The following is a 27,044-nucleotide window of genomic DNA, read 5'->3' as shown; positions in this document are numbered from 1 at the left end:
AGAGAAGGACAATTGTACACCCAGACGAGTACAGAACGCTTTCCAGAATCTGGAAACAAACTGAGTCCCTCTATCGGACACCACATCAGAGGGAATGCCATGTAGTTTCACGATGTTGTCGACAAACACCTGTGCAAGAGTTTTAGCATTGGGTAGACTAGGTAATTCAATAAAGTGTGCCATTTTACTAAAACGATCTACAACCACCAGAATCACAGTTTTTCCTGAAGAATTCGGTGAATCCGTGATAAAATCCATGGACAAATGGGTCCAAGGTCTGGACAGGATGGGCAATGGAAGCAGAGATCTGGAAGGCCGAGTATGTGTCACCTTAGCACGTGCACAGGTACCACAGGCTGACACATAGTCCTCAACACACTTACGCAACCCCGGCCACCAAAATCTGCGAGAGATGAGATCGACAGTCGATCTGCTCCCAGGGTGCCCAGCAAGCACCGTACAGTGATGTTCCTCAAACACCTTGTGACGTAATTCGGAGGGAACAAACAACTTCCCCGGAGGACAAGAGTCCGGAGCATCCTCCTGTGCCTCCAACACCCTGGCCTCAAGATCAGGATAAAGAGTGGATATGACTACCCCTTCAGATAAAATGGGACTAGGGTTATTAGACGCACCCCCCCCCCCTTCCTGGAAAGCTACGCGACAAAGCGTCCGCCTTGACGTTCTTAACCCCAGGGCGGTAAGTGACGATGAAGTTAAATCTGGTGAAAAACAATGACCATCTGGCCTGCCTTGGGTTCAGTCGCTTAGCCGACTCCAGGTAGGCCAGGTTTGTGATCTGTAATTACCTTAATAGGGTGAATTGCTCCTTCCAACCAATGCCGTCATTCCTCGAATGCCAACTTAATGGCCAGCAATTCCCTATTCCCCACATCATAATTCCTTTCAGCAGTAGAGAGTTTTTTTAGAGAAAAATGCACATGGATGCCATTTACTAGGTGAAGGACCTTGCGACAAGATTGCTCCTACCCCTACCTCGGACACGAACAACCTCAACAATAAATGGCTCACGTCCGGTTGCATCAGAATAGGGGTCGAAGCAAAACATTCTTTCACAGCAGAAAAGGCCTGTAATGCCGCATCAGACCAGACTGAAATATCCACACCCTTTTATCACGGTCGGCGTGACTATCACATACGTGACACAGAGGGAGGGAACAAGGAAGGCCCTGCCCAAGTGAGAGGGAAGGTGGTGACCCCTGACTCACCTAGCGGCTGGCACCTGGCTGCCCTGACGTCCCTAGACGGGTTCCTCACCCGTACGCCGATCACGTGCCTAAAGCCCTGGCTTTCCCTAAGCTGAGCCCTAGATAGTGAACAGGGCGGTGGGAACACTAGTCCGCACCACTAGCTCTAAAGGAAAACACCAAGGGAAGGACAGACAATACAAACTCAACATATAATCCCAGGTGGGCGACAACAGGAGACAACAAGAAGCCCCAACAGGGATCCGGAGGGTAGCACTCTGGAACGACAACCAGGATTCACAACTCCAGTGGGTCAGTATAGATGTCCAGGCAGGAAGCTCTATAACTGGCAACTAGAGAAGTGTGAGGGGAGAATATAAGGAGGTTGGGAGTGGCAGACAAGAAACAGCTGAGGAGGAGAAGCTACGGATCCCTGATTGAGACAAAAAGGATAGCAAGGCAAACACAGAAAACAATCCCTAAGAAACAACGTGATCTTTAGATATAGAGCGCGCAGCCACCCGCTGCGACCTCCTGACCCCGGGTATAACGGAGTCAGACGTGGCTCTTGATACCCTCGTGACACCTTTCTAGTGATGTCTGTTAAAGGTTTAACCACCGATGAATAGTTCAAGATAAATTTACGGTAGCAGTTGGTAAACCCCAAAAACCGGGATCCATATGAAAACAGCAAATACACACTTTTCCATCTTAGCATACAACTTATTCTCTCTTAGGATCTGTAACACCTGTCTCACATGATCCTGATGAGTCTCCATATTAGGCAAATGAATTAGTATGTCATCAAGGTATACAACGACAAACCTCCCCACCAGATGATGAAAGATGTCATTGACAAAGTGTTGAAAAACCGCAGGAGCATTGGTTAACCCAAAGGGCATGACCAGGTTTTCAAAATGACCCTCAGGGGTATTAAATGCGGTCTTCCACTCATCCCCCTCCTTGATCCTTACCAGATTATATGCCCCCCTCAGATCCAACTTAGAGAACACCTTGGCACCGACAATCTGACTAAACAAATCAGGAATCAAAGGAAGGGGGTAAGGATCACGGAGGGTAATACGATTGAGCTCACGGAAGTCCAGGCATGGTCTCAGGGTACCATCTTTTTTTTTTACAAAGAAAAACCCAGCAGCCACTGGGGACTTGGATGGTCTAATATGTCCCTTTGCCAAACTCTCGGTAATATACTCTCGATTTGCCTTTCTTTCGGGTTCCGAAAGATTATACAACCGACATTTGGGCAATTTAGCTCCGGGAATAAGATTGACGGGACACTCATACTCCCGGTGCGGAGGCAACTCCTGATTACCACTCTCAGAGAAAACATCAGAAAATTCTGAAATGAACGAGGGTACAGTTTTACTGGTCACCATAGAGAATGATGCATTAAGACAGTTGTCCATGCAAAAATCACTCCAATCGAGAATCTGTCTCGCTTGCCAATCGATGTTAGGGTTATGTTTGCTTAACCATGGTAAGCCCAACACCAACGGAGCAGGCAGACCCTCCAATACATAACAGGAGATAGATTCATGATGCAAATCACCTACTCTTAAATGAATGTCATTCACTACCTGCGACAGGCATTTTTGGGTGAGAGGTGCTGAGTCAATTGCAAAGACAGAAATACTTTTCTCTAATGCATTAGTAGTCAACCCATGAATGCGTACAAACGCTCCATAAATCAAGTTAACTCCTACCCCACTGTCGATAAATGCTTTGATTTTCACAGTTTTGGACTCTAGCGCCACCTCGGCAGACAGGAGAAAATGGGTACTACCAGTAAAAGACAAAAGTAGGTTTTCTTGCTTCCCATCCACACCACCAATAGTAATTTGGGGATTAAAAGTTTTTTTCTTTTTGTTTACACCTTGATGCTGCAAGTACGGACAAATATTTACAAAATGTCCCTTCTTGCCACAATAAAAGCAGACTCCTTTCACATGACCCAAGCTTTTGCCAGGAGTACCTCCTCCTAATTGCATAGGCTCATCACAAGGTGCAACTACCAGTGTCTCTTCACCATAAGTGTCAAAGGAAGCAGTACCCTTATTGGACAGTACGTCCTGAAGGTGAGGACCCCTAGATCTATCCCTCAGGCGTCTATCTAGACGTATAGCAAGGGACATAGCTGCCTCCAATGACACAGGATTTTCATGAAAGGCCAACACGTCCTGCAGTCTCTCAGAGAGACCCTGACTGAATTGGCTACGGAGAGCAGGATCGTTCTACTCGGTATCGGTAGCCCATCTCCTAAATTCAGAGCAATAGGTCTCCGCGGAACGTTCTCCCTGCCGCAAACTCCGTAACTTGGTCTCGGCCTGAGAGATCCGATCCGGGTCATTTTAGATGAGACCCAAGGCTCTGAAGAATTCATCTACCAAACGGAGGGATGGTGATCCGGTCGGCAGAGAAAAAGCCCAAGATTGGGCGTCCTCTTTAAGCAATGAAATAATCATACCCACACGTTGACACTCATCCCCAGAAGAGTATGGACGCAGCTTAAAGTATAATTTACATGACTCCCTGAACCGGATGAAATTGTCACTACCCCCGGAAAACCTGTCTGGGAGAGCCACCTTTCGGTTCAGAACAGGCCTGGGACCCACCATCGGAAACAGCAGCCTGTGGACTCTGAATCTGCAAGACAGTTGCGCGGAGGTCTGCTACCTCCAAAGTCAGATTCTGCATCTGTTCGACCAGTGCAGACATAGTATCCATAGCTGCACAGATCAGAACAAAAATGGCGGTATCGGCTTGGGATAATGTCACGGATGTAGTAGGGGAGAACACCAAAAGACAATCAAGAAGCAAGGGGAAAGACACTAGGCCTCACCACTAGGGAAGGGAAAGGGTCACCACCTATAAAACCCTGCTCCTGGCCCTAACTCCTATCTGTATGGGCACCTCTCGATGGTAGAGATACTCATACACGGGAACCTAGAAAACCCTAGTGACCCTCAGATGCCCTAAAGATAATGACAGGGCAGAGACCAACCGTTCCTTCCCTGGTGAAGGAACTAGCGTCTCACTGAGGCCTAGTAAACAACCAGGGGGGGGGGAATACAAAACACGACAAGCGGGACACTTAACTTCAGAGGATGAAGGATGAACAGGACTTCAACATGAACCACACTCCAGCTCTTCCAAGACCAAATGAAGCTATCCCAAGCAAGGAGTGATGGGAAAAGTCAGACTAAATAGGGTGAGGTAAAGGTCACATGATCCACACCTGAGCAGGAAGTGTGGACATACCAGCAAAACACAGACAAAGTGAAACCAAAAGAGGCTGTCAGATCACTAATGCGTAGATAATCTTTCAGACCTTCTGAGACCTGTCACAGATGTGACATAGCCGCTGTCCAATGGATGGTGCTGTGCTTATCGAGCTGCGAGGGGGCTGTGGCACTCACTAGAGTGCTGCTGCCTCCTAAATCAGCTGCTTGGCAGGGGTCCTTGGCACTCGACCCCCACCAATCTGATATTGATGAACCATCCTGAGGATAGTTCATCAATATTAAACATCAGTAGCTCATCTACTCCAGTCTGTAAGCGAAAAAGAAGACATCCACCTAGCCAACCAGATCATCCAAACTAGCCGGAGTGATTAATGGGGTGACATCTTGCAGCCAGATCTCCTTAACAACCAATATTAGCTGATTTACCATTATATGTCAGGTCTGCAGAGGTCAAAATTAGCTAATATACAGGGGTACACAAGACCCCTGATTTACCCCTAAATGAGTTCCCCAGCCAGTGGGACATGTGAAGCGAAACATACTTACATACTAGGCTGACTGCACTGTACTTCTGCTCCTCGTTTGTCAACATCCACACAGACAGGGTCACATGTGTCTCTGCAGCCAATGTAGTGTAAATGCTTCAGTCAGTTCATAGTCTAGTGCAAACACTGCAGTCAGTCAGTCCATAGTCTGGTGTAAACATTGCGGTCAGTCCATAGTCTGGTGTAAACATTGCTGTCAGTCCATAGTCTAATGTAAACATTGCTGTCAGTCCATCCATAGTCTGGTGTAAACACTGCAGTCAGTCCATCCATAGTCTGATGTAAACACTGCAGTCAGTCCATAGTCTGGTGTAAATACTGCGGTCAGTCCATAGTCTAGTGTAAACACTGCTGTCAGTCCATCCATAGTCTGGTGTAAACACTGCGGTCAGTCAGTCCATAGTCTGGTGTAAATATTGCGGTCAGTCCATAGTCTAGTGTAAACACCACGGTCAGTCAGTCCATAGTCTAGTGTAAACATTGTGGTCAGTCAGTCTATAGTCTAGTGTAAACACTGTGGTCAGTCCATAGTCTAGTGTAAATACTGCAGTCAGTCTATAGTCTAGTGTAAACACTGTGGTCAGTCCATAGTCTGGTGTAAACACTGCGGTCAGTCAGTCCATAGTCTGGTGTAAATATTGCGGTCAGTCCATAGTCTAGTGTAAACACTGTGGTCAGTCAGTCTATAGTCTAATGTAAACACTGTGGTCAGTCAGTCTATAGTCTAGTGTAAACACTGTGGTCAGTCCATAGTCTAGTGTAAACACTGCAGTCAGTCCGTCCATAGTCTAGTGTAAACACTGCAGTCAGTCCGTCCATAGCCTGGTGTAAACACTGCTGTCATTTAGTCAATAGTCTGGTTTAAACGCTGTAGTCAGTCAGTGCATAGCCTGGTGTAAATGTTGTCAGACAGTCCATAATCTAGCATATAGCTGCGTTCAATCAGTCCATAACATAGTGTAAATGCTGTGGTCTGTCAGTCCATATTCTGGAGTAAATGCTGAAGTCAGTCCGTCCACAGTCTAGTGTAAATGCTGTGGTTAGTCGGTCTATAGTTTGGTGTAAATGCTATGGTCAGTGCATAGTCTAGTGTAAACACTACAGTCAGTCCACGGTCTAGAGTAAATTCTATGGTTAGTCAGTCCACAGACTAGTATAAACCTTGCAGTCAGTCAGTCCATAGTCTGGTGGTCCACTCCTTCCTTCTTTCCTTTTGTTACTTTTAAATAAAAGATGTGATAAGTTAGGAAATTCTTGTATAGTTGAAAGTAAGTTAAGAATTTATAAACATATGACAATTTACACATAGAAAGCAAGGAAAAGCTCTCTACCACTTTGGCTCCTGCTTGCATTTTGTCCCTCAACACTTTGCCCATGATCTTCTTTTCTTTGTCATCCTCATAGTCTTGAGGACTGATTTGATGACTATATGTTTTTTACCAAATTTCTTTTCTTATGACATCAGACACTAACTATTTCGATACACACTTCAGGCAACAGAAGATGATGGTACCATTTAAATACATAGTAATAATGATGTTCTTTCTAATGTTTATGAAATTTGGGTAGGTTCTGAGCAAGGTGGTTCATGCCTGTGCGTAGAAGTTGTTACAATGACATTATACAGTATTTGCTAACTTAATGCATATATTTCATAATGAATGATTTCTATGCGAAATGTATTAGACAAAGGGAACCTGATTCAACTAATAAGAAAAGTTTTTTAATAATTATTGCATTCATTTAACCCCTAACCCAGCGATTTTCTGTTATTTCCTTTTTGTTTTTTACTCCAGAAGCCATAGTTTTTTTTTATTTTTCTGTTCATATAGCTGGGCTTGTCTTTTTTTTGCAGGACAAGTTGTACTTTCTAATGGCATCATTTGCCATAGTTTTATGGGCTTGATTTTTACTGCAGTCCCTATGCGGTAAAAGTGTTAGCTTCATTTTCCGGGTCAGTATGATCACAGCAATACCACATTTTTACATTTTTTCTTTTGTTTTAATACTTTCTAATAAAAATTAATAAATTTTCTTTGCATGCTATATTCTGACCCACAATAACTTTTGTATATCTATGTTTACAGAGCTGTGTAAGGGCTCATTTTTTGTGGGACAATCTTTAGTTTTTAATAATACCATTTTGGGGTGTATGACATTTGATCACTTATTAGATTTTTTTCTGGGAGGAGAAGTAACCAAAAAATGTCAAATCTGATATTTAGATTTTTTTTCTCGGTACACTATTCATGCTACAGCATAAATACTTTTACATTTTAATAGTATGGATGTAATGATGTCAATGATCTTTATTATTGTTTATTTATTTATATTTTTAAATGAGGAAAGGGGCGATTTGAATTTGAACTGTTCTGTCTAGGGTAGAGCAGCGCTCCCAGGATAAGATTGCAATTGACTATCGCATCTGAGGGGTTAAAAGTCCATTATCGGTGTAATCGCTAAACACACACTCTGCCACTAGGTGTCTGATGTGTAAAACAGCAGCAGGCACTCAGTGACTATGGCACCTGCTCAGCTCCTAAGTGGGTACCATCTTTAAAGACCGAACATGCACTGTATATGTCCAGAAGGGGTTACAGATCAAAGCACTCATATAATCCATGTGATAAACAACCTTCTCTCGAATAACCCTGTCTTCCATGTTCCCAAACAGGCAAAGAAATGCTGCATCTAAAGCAAATAGACTTGTCTCTCAGGAGATTGAAGGTCATTCCATCAGACATTTTGGTGGACACCAAAATTCAGACCCTTAATCTTGACAGGAACAAACTTAAAGGTGTCTCTGGAATATGCCATCTTCAGGAGCTCAAGATTTTAATTCTCTCCAAAAATGAGCTAACTGATTTCCCCATGGAAATCCAGAGTTTGATCCATTTAGAAAAGTTGGAGCTAAACCAAAATAAAATACAGACCATTCCCACTGGTATATTTCCCAACCTAAAGGATCTTAAACATCTGAAATTAAATAACAACCGTCTTTCAAAGTTACCAATGGACTTGGGTAGTTGTTATAAACTACAGTACCTAAACATATCCCACAATCTATTTACTGACTTTCCTGAATGTATCTTAGAAATAAAAAGTTTGAAAGAAGTCTATCTGGAGAACAATAAACTACGAAAACTGCCTGCTGAGCTCTTCCTTGGTCTATCCTTGAAAAAGTTCAAGGTTTCCTGCAACCATCTGAGAGAACCACCTGATGAAGTATGTGTGGGTGGCCTCAAACAGATCCGCAGTTACTTCCTTCAACTACAAGAGACCCAAGCCAAGGAGGAGAAGAGGGTGAAAGTTATTTTTATAGGTGCAAGTATGGCTGGGAAGACCACAGTAAGCCGGAGCCTCACACAAGGTCACACTGTTCCTGTATCTCTGAAGGAAAGAACTGTAGGAATAGAGATTAGTGAATTTCACATTCAAGACGTTGCATTTTTATTCTGGGACTTTGCCGGACATCTAGAGTATTATGTCACTCATCATGTTTTTATTACTCCATATGCCCTTGTCATTCTTGTTGTTAATCTACGTAGGTAAGTTGAGATGAAAAGCAAGAAAGATACAGAAAAAATGAGATTGAAGTTTGAATTTTTGAACTGGATCCTTACTCCTCCCATAGGTTTATAATGGGTTGTGTCAGGTTTCTGCTAGTTTTGATGGCAAGAATATTGCCGTAGATCAGGATATTCTTGTCATCAAAAATACCCAAATAACTCACAGAAAGTAAATGATGCCTGTGTGAACAGAGCTCAAAATTATTACCCTATTTTCAATGAACTAGCAGAGGGTTCTAATCAGTGTCCTCGGTGAGTTTCCTATTCTCTCCAAGCCTCAGTATCGAGTTCAATCACCTGATCCCTCATAAGACATAAGAAGTGATAGCTGCGCTGTTTTGCAGTGAGTGCAGAAATTCAAAACAGTTACATGTGAATAGACTGTGATAATGTGATAGTCTGGTATAGGAAGTTGATATGTATCAGATAAATGGAGAAAAAAGCATAAGGTATATTACAGAATCTATTATTTTTGCATGCACAATTGATTTATGGAAAAAATGAAAACAATAGGTACACTTTACAGTTATACATTTACAACGTGACTGTTTTACCATGCGTGAATTCTGAGATCTGGGAATAAATAGCTTCCTAAACTATGATAAAATACATTATATATATTGTAGGGATTTGCTCTGGTAGGCAGGGTAAGCGGACGCAATACAGAGGTAAGACCACGGTTGAAAAACAAAAGTTCAGCGTTTATTAACACCAAAACAAGCAGAGAAGGAAAAACAACACTTTACAGGGTCTTGGTGTTAATTCACACAGCAAAATTCCACAAATCACCTGGCAGTCCACAGCAGGCTGCTCTCATGCGGCTCTCAGCCTGGCAGCGTGGCGGGTCTCCTCAGCTCCCAAAACACAGAGATTCCACAGCTTCAGTATCACTTGGAGAATCACACCACACCCAGCTGAGCTGCTGGTTGGGTTTTTAAACCCCAGCCCAAAACCTGGCCTGGACGTGGGGAACAGCCACCCACTCTGATCTATGGCTGCTGCCAATAAGAACCGGCCCAGATTGGCTTTACAGCCATACTAAGTACAACAGTGTCAGCGAGCACTAGCTGCCGCTGACACACAAAATTACTGGTTCTTATCTCACCGAGGCCAGGTGATATGTACCTTCCGTCAATGACGGACCCCTGCGCCTTCCTACAATATATATATATATATTTTTTTACATTATATTAACATAGAGTAAAGTAACAGTCACTTGGGCCATGAACAAGCCATGAAGCTTATGAACTGCTAAACTACAGACTCCATACACATTTCCGTATTGTTGGCCATACTCCCTGATTTTGACTGGGCCGGATTTTAATTGAATGAGTATGTGGAGCTACCGACTCTCTCCCCCAAAATTGATTGCTGGGGGAGAAAATAATTATATGGGTGTGTTGAATTTCAATGCCCAGCCGCCACCAAAGGTGTCTGGCCACAGCTTTCTACTCACTTATTGAGAATACATACACACTTGACCGAACTGAATGTGTATTTGTATAGAGGAGTTAGGGTACTTTCACACTTGCGGCAGAGGATTCCGGCAGGCAGTTCCGGCCCAAAACGTATGCAAACTGATAGCATTTGTCAGATGGATCCTGATCCGTCTGACAAATGCATTGAAATGCCGGATCCGTATCTCCGGTGTCATCCGGAAAAACGGATCCGGTATAATTTTTTGCACAGACCAGAATGCCGGATCCGTTTTGCCGGAACACTTAACGACGGGTCCGGCACTAATACACTTCAATGTAAATTAATGCCGGATCCGGCATTCCGGCAAGTGTTCAGTCTTTTTGGCCGGAGAGAAAACTGCAGCATGCTGCGGTATTTTCTCCGTCCTGAAATGGCAAAAAGACTGAACTGAAGACATGCTGATGCATATTGAACGGATTGCTCTCCATTCAGAATGAATTAGGATAAAACTGATCAGTTCTTTTACGGTATAGAGCCCCTAGGACGGAACTCAATGCCAGAAAAGAATAAGGCTAGTGGGAAAGTACCCTTAGGAATGATAGGTGTAATATACACAATATGAATGAAAGTATTGTGACACACCTCTCAATCATTAAATTCAGGTATTTCATTCAGTCCCATTGTCACAGTTGTATAAAATCCAGCCACTAGCCATACAGTCTGCCTTTTTAGACTTTTGTCAACAAATGGCTTGCTCTAAAGATCTCACTGAATTTGATAGTGGTATTGTAAATAGGTGTTATGCCCCACTCTGACGATGTGCGGAGGTCAGCCAGGATTGCAGCACAAGTCTAGTATTTGTTTTGATGCTGTGCTGGATCCGCCCCGCATCAGGTGCACTGGGTGGAGTCATTAGTTTAAATAGTCTCCAGCTAAAGTGCTCTGAGCGGATTATACTCATCATTGTGGTCTTGGAAGCTAGGAAGGAAGGTTGGCTGTTTGTTCCTGCTCTCAGCAGATAAGTGTCTTTTCTTGTTTGGTTGTTTATGTCATCTTACCCGTCCAGGTTCTGTGCGAGCTGGCAGCTCCTTTCTCCCCACTTCACCATCTCAGGGAGTTCAGGGTTCTGTTATTATAGGCTGGTGGACACAGCAAATCTACCATCAAGATTTGTCTGTGGGCTGAGCATTGTAGGGAAAGAGGTCAGGGATAAATTAGGAGGTGACCCTTCCCCTGTCTCTCGTCCAGAGCCTGGTTGGTGTGTTATCTGTTAACTGTGCACGTCCGCCGTGACATTATAATCCGCCCAGACTGTGACTGCCATTGCTCAGCGTTTATGTGATGGCGTCAATTGATGCACTGGTTGACCGCATGCAGGGTTTGTCCCTGGAGGTTGCGGATCTGCGTAGTACGGTCACACAGTGTCAGAGGGTGTTGGCTTCAGGTACAAGTCAAATTGTTGGGGAGCCTAAAGTCGCTCTTCCGGAGAAATTTGCAGGGGGTACTGATGATTTTTTCCGTTTCAAGGAATTATGTAAGTTGTACTTTCGTTGTGCCCATTTTCATCAGGTGATGAGGATCAGAGGGTGGGTATCGTCATGTCTTTGCTGAAAGGGGACGCGCAATCCTGGGCTTTTTCCCTGCCGCCCGGTTCTCTGGCTCTCCGGTCGGTGGAGGAATTTTTTAAAGCCCTGGGATTGATTTACGATGACCCAGATCGAGTTTCAATGGCAGAGTCAAAATTACGTAACTTACTACAGGGTAAACATACTGCTGAGGTTTACTGCACAGAGTTTAGGAGGTGGGCTACTGAGTCGGGGTGGAACGACCCCGCGTTACGTAGCCAGTTTTGTCAGGGGTTATCTGAAAGGTTGAAGGATGCTCTGGCTTTTCATGAATACCCTGATACTTTGGAAAATGCAATGTCTTTGGCGATACGTTTGGATAGACGTATCAGAGAGAGGGGTAAGGGTCCCTCTGTGCAGGGGATTCCTCCCGCGTGTAGTTTTGTTCCACCAGGGAGATATTGCTTGTTATTCTGGCCTAGGAGAGGAACCCATGCAGTTGGGTCAGATATCTTTCCATTCGGATAATAGAGACTTTCGTAAAGCGCACAATTTATGTTTCTTTTGTGGAAAGAGGGGTCATTTTGTTTTTTCTTGTCCGTATGTTGAACCACAGGGGAGAGTGATAAAGAAAAAAGAAAAAGAAAAAAAAAACTTCCCTCACACTTGGTAGTATGAATGGTGTGGTAGAGCAGACTGGTATGCAAGTTCCCTGCAGTTCCCGTTTTCTCCTTTCAGCTATGGTGGCGCTAGAGTCTCGAAATGTGTTTGTTGATGTTTTTCTTGATTGTGGTGCTGGGGTAAATTTAATTGACTTTCTGTTTCTTGAGGGTTTGGGACTAAGTATTTGCACGTTAGAGAACGAGATTCGTGTTTTTGCCATTGATTCTTCCCCTCTTTCTCAAGGGAGCCTTACTCACGTTGTTCATGATATTCATGGTGGGTGATTCACATGCTGAGATTATTTCCTGTTTCGTCATGAAGGATTTGCCAGCTCCAATAGTTTTGGGGTTGCCATGGTTGTCTAAACATAACCCAACTATAGACTGGCAGGCGAGACAAATCATTGGTTGGAGCAAGTTTTGTTCGGATAATTGTCTTGTCACATCTATTTCTGAAGTGTCCGTTACGGCCTTGCCTCAGTATCTCTCAGATTTTTCGGACGTGTTTGCGGAGGGTGGGGCTCAGGAATTGCCCCCTCATCGTGACTATGATTGTCCTGTGAATCTCATTCCGGGGGCTAAGTTGCCTAAGTCTCGGCTCTACAACCTCTCTCAACCCGAGAGAGAGGTCATGCGAAAGTATGTCGCCGAGAGTTTGGCAAAGGGTCATATTAGACCATCTAAGTCTCCAGTGGCTGTAGGTTTGTTCTTTGTGAAGAAGAAAGATGGATCACTGAGACCGTGTTTGGATTTCCGGGAGCTGAATCGTATTACAGTCCGGGATCCATATCCCCTGCCTTTGATCTCTGATCTTTTTGATCAGATTGTTGGAGCCAAGGTGTTCTCCAAGTTGGATTTGAGAGGAGCATACAATCTGATCAGGATCAAGGAGGGGGATGAGTGGAAAACGGCCTTCAATACGCACGAGGGTCATTTTGAGAACCTGGTAATGCCTTTTGGGTTGACGAATGCGCCAGCGGTATTTCAGCGATTCGTCAATGATATTTTTCATCATTTGGTGGGGAGGTTCGTAGTAGTCTACCTTGATGACATTTTAATTTATTCTCCTGATCTGAAGACCCATCAGGATCATGTGAGACAGGTTTTGACGATCCTGCGGGAGAATAAGTTATACGCCAAATTGGAGAAATGTTTATTTGCGGTGCAAGAGCTTCCATTTTTGGGATACATGCTTTCTGATTCTGGTTTTCGTATGGACCCCGAAAAGGTTCGGGCGGTTCTGGAGTGGGACCGACCGGAGAATCAGAAAGCTTTAATGCGATTTTTGGGGTTTACGAATTATTATAGAAAATGTATTTAGAATTATTCCACGCTAGTCAAACCTCTTACTGATATGACCAAGAAGGGCGCTGATGTCTCTGTCTGGTCGGATGAGGCATTGCAGGCCTTTTCGGCTATTAAGGAGCGTTTTGCGTCTGCTCCCATTCTGGTGCAGCCGGATGTATCTCAGCCATTCGTGGTCGAGGTCGATGCATCAGAGGTGGGGGTTGGGGCGGTGCTTTCGCAGGGTCCTTCTCCTGTCAAGTGGGTCCCGTGTGCCTTCTTCTCCAGGAAGCTCTCGGTCGCTGAGAGGAATTATGATGTTGGAGATAGGGAGTTGTTGGCGATCAAATTGGCCTTTGAAGAATGGCGTCACTGGTTAGAGGGGGCTTCTCACCCCGTTACTGTGTATACAGACCATAAGAATTTGGCTTACCTGCAATCTGCCAAGCGTCTGAACCCTAGACAGGCCAGATGGTCATTGTTTTTTACCAGGTTCAATTTCGTGGTCACCTTTCGCCCAGGGGTCAAGAACGTCAAGGCAGATGCCTTGTCTCGCAGCTTCCCTGGGGGAGGTGATTCAGAAGATCCAGCGCCGATTTTGGCGGATGGAGTGGTGGTCTCCGCTCTGTACCCTGAATTGGAGATGGAGGTGTTGGGAGCTCAGGAGGGGGCTCCTGGTTCGTGTCCCCCAGGGAGGTTGTTTGTTCCTGAGGGCCTACGATACAAGGTGTTTAAGGAACATCACGATACTGTTCTCGCTGGACATCCTGGTGGTAAGTCCACCTGTGATCTGGTGTCCCGGAGGTTCTGGTGGCCAGGTTTGCGTAAGTGTATTGAGAATTACGTGGCAGCTTGTGAAACCTGCGCTTGGTCTAAGGTTGCTCATACTCGACCGCCTGGTTCACTTCTTCCATTGTCTATTCCATCTCGTCCTTGGACACATTTGTCCATGGACTTTATTACGGACCTACCGAGTTCCTCCGGGAGAACAGTGATTTTGGTGGTAGTCGATCGTTTCAGTAAAATGGCTCACTTTATACCACTAACAAGTCTGCCTAATGCTAAGACTCTTGCGCAGATTTTTGTGGATAATATTGTTAAATTGCACTGTATTCCTTCGGATATTGTCTCTGATAGGGGCACGCAGTTTGTCTCCAGGTTTTGGAGGGCGTTCTGCTCTCGACTTGGCATTCAACTTTCTTTCTCGTCGGCTTTTCATCCACAGTCGAATGGTCAGACGGAGCGTACCAATCAAAACCTGGAGACCTACTTGAGGTGCTTTGTGGCTGAGAATCAGGAGGACTGGTCCTCATTCTTGCCCTTAGCAGAATTTGCATTGAATAACCGTAGGCAGGGACCACAGGTAAGTCGCCATTTTTTGGCGCATACGGTTTCCATCCTCAATTTGGTACCTTTTCTGGGCCTGGTTCCTCCGGGATGCCAGAGGAGGAGAGATTCTCTTCTGCCTTATCCTCTATCTGGCGGGGGATTCAAGGGAATTTGGAGAGGATGGGTGAGAGGTATAAACGAATGGCTGACAGGAGACGTGTGACTGGTCCGGACCTGTGTGTGGGTGATTTGGTGTGGTTGTCCACTAGGAATATCAAGTTGAGAATGCCATCTTGGAAACTGGGTCCAAGATTTGTTGGTCCATATAAGATTTCTGCTGTGATCAATCCTGTGGCATTTCGACTTGATCTGCCGCAGACTTGGAGGATCCACGATGTCTTCCACAAGTCTTTACTAAAAAAATATGTTAAACCGGTGGTACCATCGCCATTGCCTCCTCCTCCTGTTCTGGTCGAGGGAAACTTGGAGTTCGAGATCTCCAGGATTCTCGACCTTAAGAGTTCTGCGGGGTTCCCTCCAGTATCTGGTTCACTGGAGGGGGTACGGTCCTGCGGAGAGGATGTGGGTTCCGGCGTCAGATGTCAACGCCAGCCGTCTGGTGAGGGCCTTTCATAGGTCCCATCCGGATAAGGTTGGTCCAGGGTGTCCGGAGGTCACCCGTAGAAGGGGGGGTACTGTCATGCCCCACTCTGACGATGTGCGGAGGTCAGCCAGGATTGCAGCACGAGTCTAGTATTTGTTTTGATGCTGTGCTGGATCCGCCCCGCATCAGGTGCACTGGGTGGAGTCATTAGTTTAAATAGTCTCCAGCTAAAGTGCTCTGAGCTGATTATACTCATCATTGTGGTCTTGGAAGCTAGGAAGGAAGGTTGGCTGTTTGTTCCTGCTCTCAGCAGATAAGTGTCTTTTCTTGTTTGGTTGTTTATGTCATCTTACCCGTCCAGGTTCTGTGCGAGCTGGCAGCTCCTTTCTCCCCACTTCACCATCTCAGGGAGTTCAGGGTTCTGTTAGTATAGGCTGGTGGACACAGCAAATCTACCATCAAGATTTGTCTGTGGGCTGAGCATTGTAGGGAAAGAGGTCAGGGATAAATTAAGAGGTGACCCTTTCCCTGTCTCTCGTCCAGAGCCTGGTTGGTGTGTTATCTGTTAACTGTGCACGTCCGCCGTGACAATAGGATGCCACCACTGCAACGAGTCAGGCCGTAAAATGTCTTTCTTCCTATGTATTCCACAATCAAATGCAGGGGCGTTGCTAGGTTAATACATTCGGGGACTGGGCCCCTGATATTTTGTCCCAGACCCCGAATGTCCTGCCTTCCTGCTAGATACAACTGTATTGCCGTCATTTGAATCTAATGCACTGGAAGATCTCAAGTACCTATCATGTGACCAGTGCAGGAGAGGAGATGTGGTGATGTCTGCTACATGAGGAGAGGTAAGTGTGTGTGGGGAGGGGGGGAGGGTATGGGGGGCACAGAAATGCTGGGAGTTGTGGCTATTTAACTGGGACTGTATGCTAGGGCTGAAGGGAGGGATGTTATTTACATGGGACTGAATGTTGGAGGTGGCTGGGGAGGTGGTGATGTTATTTAAATGGGACTGTATGTTGATGGTGGCTGTAGGAGGGAGTGATGTTATTTACATGGGACTGTATGTTGGAGGGGGCTGGGGGAGGGAGTGATGGTATTTACATGGGACCGTTTGTTGGAGGTGGCTGGGGAGGGGGTGATGTTATTTATATAGACTGTATGTTGTTGGTGGCTATTGGAGGGATTGATGTTATTTACATGGGATTGTATGTTGGAGAGGGCTGGGGGAGGGAGTGATGTTATTTACATGGGACTGTATGTTGGAGAGGGCTGGGGGAGGGAGTGATATTATTTACACGGGACTATATGTTGGAGGTGGCTGGGGAGGGGGTGATATTTACATGGGACTGTATGTTGAAGGCGGCTATGGGAGGGGATTATGTTATTTACATGGGACTGTATGTTGGAGGCGGCAGTGGGAGGGAGTGATGTTATTTGCATGGGACTGTATGTCGGAGGGGGCTGGGGGAGTCAGTGATGTTATTTACATGGGACTGCATGTTACAGGGGTCTGAGGAGGGCGTGATATCATTTACATGGGACTGAATGTTGAGTGGCGATGTTATTTACATGGGACTGTATGTTGAAGGTGGCTGGTAGGGGGAATGATGTTATTTACATGGGAATGAATGTTGAGGGTGTGATGTTTACATGGAATTGCATGTTGGAGGCGGATGGGGAGGGGGGTGATATTATTTACTTGGGACTCTATGTTGAAGGCGGCTGCGGAGGAGTTGATGTTATTTACCTGGGACTGTATTTTGGAGGGGGCTGTAGATAGAGAGGGAGCTGGAGAGATGGTGTGCTGTTATTTACATGGGACTCTATGGAGGATGGATGAATATAGCTACAGGGGGTACTGCAGGGGGCATTATAAATACTGGGGGCACATCAGGGTGAGCATTTTAACAGTAGATGGCAGTATAAATACTGGGGGCTCTGTAGGGGTATTATAAATCCAGTGGCATTATAGGCGTTCTTATTACTACTGGGGGCTCTATAGGAGGGACTTATAGCTCCGCCTTATTTCTACTAAGAGCACTATGGGGGGCTTATTACTACTGAGGGGTCTGTAGATAGCTTTATTACCACTGGGGGAACAATAGGGGGGCCTTATTTCTACTGGGGGCTCTGTGAGGGTATTATTAATACTGGAGGATTCTTCTACTAATGGGGGCACTCTTGGGGAGCGTTATCACAGTTGGTGGACTGTAGGGGGAATTATTACTAATGGGGGCATTCTTTGGGAGCGTTATAACGGTTGGGGGCACTGTAGGGGGCAGTATTACTAATGAGGGCTTTCTAGAAGGGAATTACTATTGGTGGGACTATGAGGAGCACTATTACTATGGGGGCACACATTTTTCTTCAGGATAGTATTTGGGTGTATTGGGGGGCACAGCGAGCAGCAGGATAACACTGTGGGGACTCCAGGTTGTGAGATGAAGATAGAAATGTGAGGAAGCTAAGATGTCTGTGTATCACACGCTGCAGAGACGAGGCGGTTGAAAGAAATTGTACAGACCAAATGGAGAAGATGATGACAGATAAGATCTACATCGGAGGAGACGTCACCTGGAGGCTCTGGAAGTGAGAGGTATGTGCTGCTTTATAGCAAATACAGCAAAATGCGGTGTGCAGGGGGAGGGCGACTTAGAGAACTGGGCCATATTCATTGGTGCTCGGGCCCGGATCTTCTGAGACCCTAGAAACACCCCTGATCAAATGTGAGTGGTATTATTGCAAAGTGGAAGTGTTTAGGAACCACAGCAACTTAGCCATGAATTGGAGACCACGTAAAGTTACAGAGCGGGGTCAACAAGTGCTGAGGCACATAGGGGCACATTTATTAACACCGGCGTTTTAGACGCTGGTCTTAATAAAGCCCTAAGCCGACGATGGATCCGCTGTAGTTATGAAGAGGTGCTGGCTTCTCCATTACTTTGGCGCATCCAGCGCCAGCTCTAACTGTAAGACAGCTTCTGAGCTGTCTTACATTTAGAACATTTTCTACACGGCCACTTATTTAGACCTGACGTGAGTGGGGCGAAGTCGCAGATTGCGACTGCCACCCTTCTCTATCTGACAGTCTGATGGACATGTCTGCGTTTGGCGATTGCCAGGAGAATATTACCTGCCTGACTGCATTGGGCCAGCTGTAGTTGGGTGGAGGATAGATAATGTTAAGGGGTTGTTTTTCAGGGGTTAGTCTAGGCTCCTTAGTTTCAGTGAAGGGAAATCTTAATGCTTCAGCATTCCAAGGCATTTTGGACAGTTACATGCTTCTAACTTTGTGGGAAAATTTTGGGGAAGGCCCTATTTTGTTCCAGCATGACTGTGCCCCAGTGCACAAGGTAAGTTCCATAAAGACATGGTTGGGTAAGTTTGGTGTGGTAGAACTTGACCTTCCTGCACAAAGCCCTGACATCAAGCCCATCAAGCACCATTGGGATGAACTAGAATGGAATCTGTGAGTCGGGCCCTCTTGTCCAACATCAGTGTCTGACCTCACAAATGCTTTTTTGGATGAATGGGTAAAAATTCCCACAGACACCCTCCAAAATCTCATGGAAAGCCTTCCCAGAAGAGTGGAATCTGTTTTAGCATCAAAAGGGGTGACCCACTCCATATTAATACCTATGGGTTTAGAATGGGATGTGAAGATGTGTAATGTGTAGATGTCCCAGTGCTTTTGTCCAGTGATGGGAGTGTATTGCTGATAGCCTTTGAAGGTGTATGGGCACCTTAAGCTAAACACTGAACTTGATCAAGCAAAATTAACAGTTTTGACAATTTTAAAATTACAAAATGTTGGGTGGTTTAAGTCATATATGGGAAATCAGGAACCATTATGCTTTTCTACAGTTCTGTATATCTATTTTAGTGAAAATGAAATGCGCTCATTGATACAAGGTAAAATACACTAACATCAGTGTTGGTGAAAATTGCAAAAAAAGCTAATTTGCATTTTTGTATTCACACAGGTACCAGGTCGCCGATGAACGGATTTTTATGGATCTTGTTGGATTCTGGATTAAAAATCTGGTCATGCGGGTACCAAATTCTGTAGTTCTTACTGTGGGCACTCACACGGATCTATGCCAACCAGGGGAAGTGGAAGAGAAGTGTAAAGACATTGAGGAAAGGATCTACAGGTTGCTTGATGAACATAAGGCCAATCTCACCCATTTTATAAACAATCTGGAGGAACGTCAGGACTCCGAGCTCTATCTGGAACAGACAGATAAGCTGAGAGAGTTATCTAATTGCACGGTAAATGTATGTGAACACCTCTTTTCATACTTAATGATTTGTACAGTTACAGCCATGCAGGGTGTATACTTTTCAGGGCCGTCTTTAATATTAATTGGATCCAGGGCAAGAATTCACTTGGGCCCCCTTGATCCCGCCTTCCCACACCCTAGCATACAATCACGCCCTCTACCACAACACACACACAAAAGAAAAAATCCACACACTTCGTAGAGTACAGTGAATAGTTCTGAAGACTCCAGCAGGCTCAGGATCAGTGCTCTGGGCAGCTGGGCTCAGCTGGAAGTGGGCACCGTTCTGCAGGAAGGAGACCGGGGCTCGGCTCACCCTAGCACCCCACAGTATGCAGTATAGCACCCTATAGTATACAGCACCCCACAGTATGCAGTATAGCACCCTATAGTATACAGCACCCCACAGTATGCAGTATAGAACCCTATAGTATACAGCACCCCACAGTATGCAGTATAGCACCCTATAGTATACAGCACCCCACAGTATGCAGTATAGCATCGTAGAGTATACAGCACCCACAGTAGCAGTATAGCACCCTATAGTATACAGCACCCCACAGTATGCAGTATAGCATCCTATAGTATACAGCACCCCACAGTATGCAGTGTAGCATCCTATAGTATACAGCACCCCACAGTATGCAGTATAGCAACCTATAGTATACAGCACCCCACAGTATGCAGTATAGCACCCTATAGTATACAACACCCCACAGTATGCAGTATAGCACCCTATAGTATACAGCACCACACAGTATGCAGTATAGCATCCTATAGCATACAGTATAGCACCCCACACTATACAGCACCCCACACTATACAGCACCCCACACTATACAGCATACAGCACCCCACACTATACAGTAGAGCAGTATAGCACTCCACAATATACAGCACCCCACAGTATACAGCACCCCACAGTATACAGCACCCCATAGTATACAGTAGAGCCGTATAGCACCCCACACTATGCAGCACCCCACTATACAATAGCTTACAGTATATTAGCATAACAGCCCCTGTCACCTTTTCCTGATGTAATCTTTACCAAAAAATGCTTCACAATCAGTGGCGTAACGTTTGTTGCCAGAACCCGGGGCAAACCAAAAATTGCGCCCCCCTCCAGCCTGTGGGCATGCCTCTTTTAACAGATAATGTAGTAGATCACTTGAAGTCCTATGTAACACCACAGATAGCACAGTGATAACTCTCCGTGTACAGATAACGTAGTAAATGGTACCTGCAGTCCTATGTAACACCACAGATAACAGTGATAACTCTCCGTGTACAGATAATGTAGTAGATGTCACCTGCAGTCCTATGTAACACCACAGATAACAGATGGACATTATTATATACAGTAGAATACAGCACCATACCTGTTACATCCAGTGACATTGAAAATTCATTTTAACTGCAATTTTGTGGATGCACATAATATTGTAACAATAATCAGCTGATGCATCCATAGTACCCGAAAACTGGGGGTACTGCAATTTCTAAATAGTTTTATATTATAATCTTTTGTATTATTGTATGTATTTGGCCGTATTTTCCGGTTAAGGATATGGATGGTAAGGGTTGACAGGGAACAGGCCTAATCACCCTGTTCCTCTGCTTTTGGTAGGAGTGGGCTGGTTCTTCTTCCTGCCAGGAGGGGGGAGTTCCTGCTGAGACAGGGATGAGCGGAAGCACAAGCCTGAGCTCCTGCTCCAAAAGAGGGTTCTCGGGAGAGAACAACCAACCATTACCCTGAAGTAAAGTCTTCGACAAGAAATTCGATTAGTGACAAAGTACTTTGTCATGAACTGCCTTCCATTGTATGTCGCGGGGGCAATGACAGAGAATGGCAATCGTGCCGCCCCCCGTCATTGACCCCTCAGATGCCACGTTCAACAGTGATCGTGGCATCTGAGGGTCACATTGAGGCCTTTCAGGGGTTCATCAGGGGTGAAAAAAGTGCATACTCACCTCATCCATTTGATCACGGAGAGGCTGTCACGGCCATCTTGTTGAAAAAAACGAGTCAAATCTTGTGCACACTAATGTGATGACATCACCACTGATGACGTCACTGTGCCTGGCCAGCATGATGATGTGGTAACGTTACACATCAGCACACGTGAGATTTGGCACGTTTTCTTCAATCAAGATGGATGCCACAGACTCTCCACAAGCAAATGGATGAGGTAAGTATATATGAAATTCGGATCGAAGTCCACTTCGTTAACTTCAATTCGCTCACCACTACTTGAGACACTAGACATAAGAGTGAACTGCTACAACCAGCATTAAAGACACCACTGCAAGGTGATTACAGCTAAGACATCCATCACCCAGAAAGTTATTAGTAGCGTTAAGCAAACCTGAACTGTAAAGTTCGGGTCCGTACCGAACCTTGCGAGTTCGGGTACCTGTACTCGAACTTTGCCGGAAAAGTTCGGGCTCGGTGTTCAGACATATAATAAAGCTTTTGAAAGGCTGCCGGGCAGCTAGTCAACAAGCTTTTAAGCTGTGGGCAATTAGAAGACATCACAGCCATGCCTAGTGATGGCATGGATGTGATTGGCCGGTGCATCATGTGACCCAGCCTCTATACAAGCTGGATCACGTGTAGCACCGCCTATCAGCTCTGAGTAGTTCAGGGACAGGAAGCAGGCAGCTGAAGCGAGGGAGAGTGTTAGGAATCTGGCTATTTGTTTTGTGGGTGACCTACAATGATTTTTTATGGGTGCAATACACCAGCTTTGCACCCCTGACACAGAAATATAATAGTAAATCTGGCTGTTAATTCTGTGGGTGACCTATAGCGATTTTTTTTGTGGGTGCAATGCACCATTTTTGTACTCCTGACACAAAATTCGAATAGTTAATCCGTCTGTTAGTTCGATGGGTGACATATACCATTTTTGGTGTGAGATACACGTGCACTTTATACGTGACAGGGAAATTAATATAGTTAATCCATCTGTTAGTTTGGTGGGTGACATATTCACATTTTTGGTGTGAGGTACACCTGCACTGCATACGTGACAGGGAAATTAATATAGTTAATCTGACTGTTAGTTCGGCCGGTGACATATAACCATTTTTGGTGTGAGATACAAGTGCACTGCATATGTGACAGGAAAATTAATATAGTTAATCCGTCTGTTATTTCGGTGGGTGACATTTTCCCATGTTTGGTGTGAGGTACACCTGCACTGCATACGTGACAGGGAAATTAATATAGTTAATCTGTCTGCTAGTTTGGTGGGTGACCTCAAACAATGAGGAGAGTATCAAATAAGGGACGTGGCCCTGGTCATGGTACTGCTGGTGGAGCTCCTGTTGCAGGGAGAGGACTTGGTTGATCTGTGCCAGCTACACGCCCAAATAAAACACCTTCCTCAGGTGCACGTAGGCGACAGGATGTTCATTTTGTAGGCCCGAATACCGGTGTACGAATGGTGAGGCCAGAACAAGTAGAGGCAGTACTAGATTGGATAGCTGACAGTGTCTCCAGTTCCTTCACATTGTCTCCCACCCGGTCCCCTGTGGAAACCGCAGAGTTGGCACCTGCAGCCCATGGGTATCTGTCTTTCACCTCACCCCCTTGCAAATCAGCCAAGCAGTCTCTTATGCTTTTTGATGACTCTGCTGGTGGGGTTTCCATGGGCCATCCACCTAGCCCTGCCCGAGAAGTGGAAGAGATTGAGTGCACTGATGCCCAACCACTTATGTTTCAGGATGTAGACATGGGAGGACCACCGCAGCACGTCTGTGATGGTGATGACGAAACAGAGGTGCCATCTGCTGCGGCTTTCTGCCATGTGATGGTTCCTGGCTTCCATCGACGTTGAGGCCCTGTATTCTTCCATCCCCCACGACAAGGGTCTTGCAGCCACTGCCCATTATCTGAGGGCTAGAGGTTCACAGTTCACGGCGCACAATGAGCTCGTTATCCATCTTTTGAACTTTGTGCTTACGAGCAATTGCTTCCTTTTTGACGGACGCATCTACCACCAGCTCAGGGGCACCGCGATGGGCAGCTCCTGCGCGCCATCGTATGCTAACTTGCTCCTGGGCTGGTGGGAAGAGACCACTGTCTTCAGTGACGTGCCTGGGTGGTACACGGAGTTCATCGTCCTCTGGGCCCGCTACATAGATGACATCTTCATCTTGTGGAGCGGCTCAGAGGACGACTTCGGTAGGCTGGTGGAAGAGTTAAATCACAACAGTATTAATCTGAGGTTTACTTCATCCATTGTACAGAACAACCTCCCCTTCCTTGATCTATGTATATCGAGAGACACTAAAGGGGGTTTACAGACCACCATATACCGCAAGGAGAGCTCCACCAATTCCCTGCTTCGCTGGGACAGCTGCCATCCCGTCCCTTTGAAGCGGGGTATCCCTGTGGGCCAATACTTGCGGCTCAAACGTAACTGTTCTGACCAGCAAGAATTCACACGGCAGGCAGGTGAACTGAGAGAACGCTTCTTGGCACGGGGATACCCAGACAACACCCTCAGACAGGCCTACCAGCGAGCACAGCAGACGACGCGCACTAGACTGCTGCATCCAACTGGGGACCAGAAAGTGGAGAGTCCTAATATACTAAGAGTTATAGGTACTTTTGACACTGCTGCAGCCAAAATTAAAGAGATTCTTGGACGGAACTGGAGCACCCTTTTGATGGACCCTGACCTGGTCGACGCAGTTAGCCCCCACCCGTCAGTGACCTTTAGGAGGGGGACTAATCTGCGAGACCGTTTCGTCCACAGCCACTATAATCCCCCTAAGAAAAATACGTGGCTGCCTAGTCCAGTCCGTGGTTGTTTTAGGTGCGGCCGCTGCACCTTCTGCAAATTCATCATACAGTGTAAGTCCCTGCCAGCGGATGCGGAGAGCTTTATCCATCATATCCGCGATTTCATCAATTGCCGCACCACTGGGGTTATCTACCTTCTAACCTGTGAGTGCGGCATGAGATATGTGGGCAAGACCCGCAGGGAGCTGCGGGTACGCATAGGTGAACACATGGGGGATATCCGCAAGAACAGGGATACCCCAGTGGCAAGACACGTTCATTCTGCCCACGACGGACGCCAATCAGTCATCACTTTCATAGGCCTAGAACACATTAGGAGACCACCAAGAGGGGGAGACTGGGACAAAAAGATCCTCCAGAGGGAGTCCTGGTGGATTTTTAAACTTAAGACCACCCAACCCCTCGGCCTGAATGACCAATTACAATATGGCTGTTTCCTGTGATCCCCTCCTAGGTCAGCTTACTGTACATTATATACAGCATTAGCACACAGTCTTTTTAAGATTGGCTACCTACAGCATGGACCATATACACTTACCGCTTGCATACTTGTCTCCCCTCCCACTGGGACCTTATGTGTCTGGAGCCTTACCCTTAATTATCTCCACCATGCCTAATTCGCATATCGCGGTTTCCATCTCTGACCCCATACATGCCAGATATACCATGGGCTGATTTCTCATGGTACGGACCAAATCAACCTGGGGGCCGCTCTGCGATATGCGATATTGGATATGTCATCACTATTCTAGCAGGGGGAAGTTATATTCCAGCTATGCCCCCCGTTTGATGGTTTGATTGTCTGTTTGATTGACTTTCATTCGGTAGCGACTCTCTGTAGTTAGTCTCCTACCCTAATGTATAGCCGTGCGCTGTTTGGCCTATATTGCTGTTATTATTTCTTTCTATGCCCGCCAATGGACTGCCAAATAAGTCCCCTCCTTGGTCCCATGCTGGGGTGGATTGCCACTCTCTTCCCCCAGCATCGGTACGTATGCTGTTGTAGGGGCTGGACTATGACACATAGCAGCCACTCCCATACTTACAGCTGGACAGCTCCTGCAGCGATCCGTCACTGCCACGCCCCCATCACATGACTAATATGGGCAGGCGTGACGTAGTGAGTTCACTACGTGATGCGGCTGCCAGCTCTATTATCTGCGCATGCGCATTCAAGGACGCGTCCGCCCGCGTCACGTGACACCTTCCCAAGCACGTGAGCGGCGGCGGCGCCCACTGCGCATGCGTTCAGGACCTCCTACCTCACATTTAAACCTCTCAGCGCGCCCTTTTGCGCTGTCAGACGCCAGGCAGATGGTCGGCACCTGTATCTGCTGTGCCGCATCCTATGAGGAGAAGTCACATGACCCCCATGCCTAACAGTGAGTAACTTTATTCAACATGCCATCAGACTAAGTGCCATACTATGCAACCATATCTAGGTATTGCGCGCCCCAGACTGACTGCACCACTATGTGTTTTCTCTCATTTTATAGGATTCTGGGTTATCTAGGACTGTCTAGTCCCGTCAAGTCTGCGCCACTTGCATTTTCTCCCTCCCCTCCCCCATATCTGTCCTGATCATACAGATAGGTTGCGAGTAGGGGAGGTATACTGTACCCTTTACCCCTGTCCCCCGACGAGTTGTGGGGTTTGCCATAGGCAACTACCTATAGTTCCTTTATTTTAGGACATATATAGCATCCTTTTACTCTCCAACGAAACGCGTAGGGACACAGAGTATTTATCTACACTAGTGTAGGATTTCCTTACACATCTATCCAAATTAGCACCCATATCCCCTTCCCTCTCTCTCTCATTGGCTGACCCAGGCCATTTGAGCCCCATAGGGCCTTTCCCTTTTCCCGTCCTTACAGGGCTATCTAGGGTCACTGTTTTTAGGGCTAGGTTCCGGACGGGGCCACCCCTTGCGGGGATCGGACCCCGTATTAGCAGGCACTTTAGGGCAGCTTTAGGCCAAGTAGGGCAACACCAGGGACAGTTTCTTCCCTGTGGCCCTCCTGCACTAAGTGACCATCATCCTGCACAAAGGGACGCATCCATACGTGCGAACATCTCCCCTAAGGGCACTGGACCGGCTGGTCCTCTTGCCCATCCACCGGTAAGACCTACCCTTTCTTTTTTGCCTCCCTGGCATGCTTATAGACCACGGCACAAGCCACGGTCTTCAGTACCAGCGCTATCTTGCTTACTTACGCTTATTGGTCAAACACTCACGTCCCGCCCCACCCCGGGACGTGCCTGTTCATTTGACCATTGGGTGTACCTGTCACACCAGGTCCCCTGTTCTTTTGTGTCTATGTTTTGTTTGTCAGGTAGGGGTCCTTTTCCCAGTTGGGATTTATAACTATCCTATTAAAAGTTAGGTTTTAAAACGTCACTACCCCTTTTTTCACATTTTTTCTCCCACCCGGTCCCCTGTGGAAACCGCAGAGTTGGCACCTGCAGCCCATGGGTATCTGTCTTT

The 27,044-nt window shown here is 46.2% G+C and overlaps 1 protein-coding gene across 1 annotated transcript in view; it reads left to right on the top strand.

Annotated features, from left to right (window-relative positions):
• LOC120981045 (malignant fibrous histiocytoma-amplified sequence 1 homolog) overlaps positions 1–27,044 on the top strand; it is a 70,340-nt gene that overhangs the window by 20,730 nt on the left and 22,566 nt on the right. The window contains exons 2-3 of the mRNA XM_040410512.1: positions 7,691–8,564; positions 19,441–19,735. Coding sequence (XP_040266446.1) covers positions 7,691–8,564; positions 19,441–19,735 — 1,169 coding nt within the window. The remainder of the gene's footprint in view (positions 1–7,690; positions 8,565–19,440; positions 19,736–27,044) is intronic.

The sequence above is a fragment of the Bufo bufo genome, chromosome 10 (assembly GCF_905171765.1).
Source record: "Bufo bufo chromosome 10, aBufBuf1.1, whole genome shotgun sequence".
NCBI lineage: Eukaryota > Metazoa > Chordata > Amphibia > Anura > Bufonidae > Bufo > Bufo bufo.
This window is presented reverse-complemented; position numbering and strand designations above follow the sequence as displayed.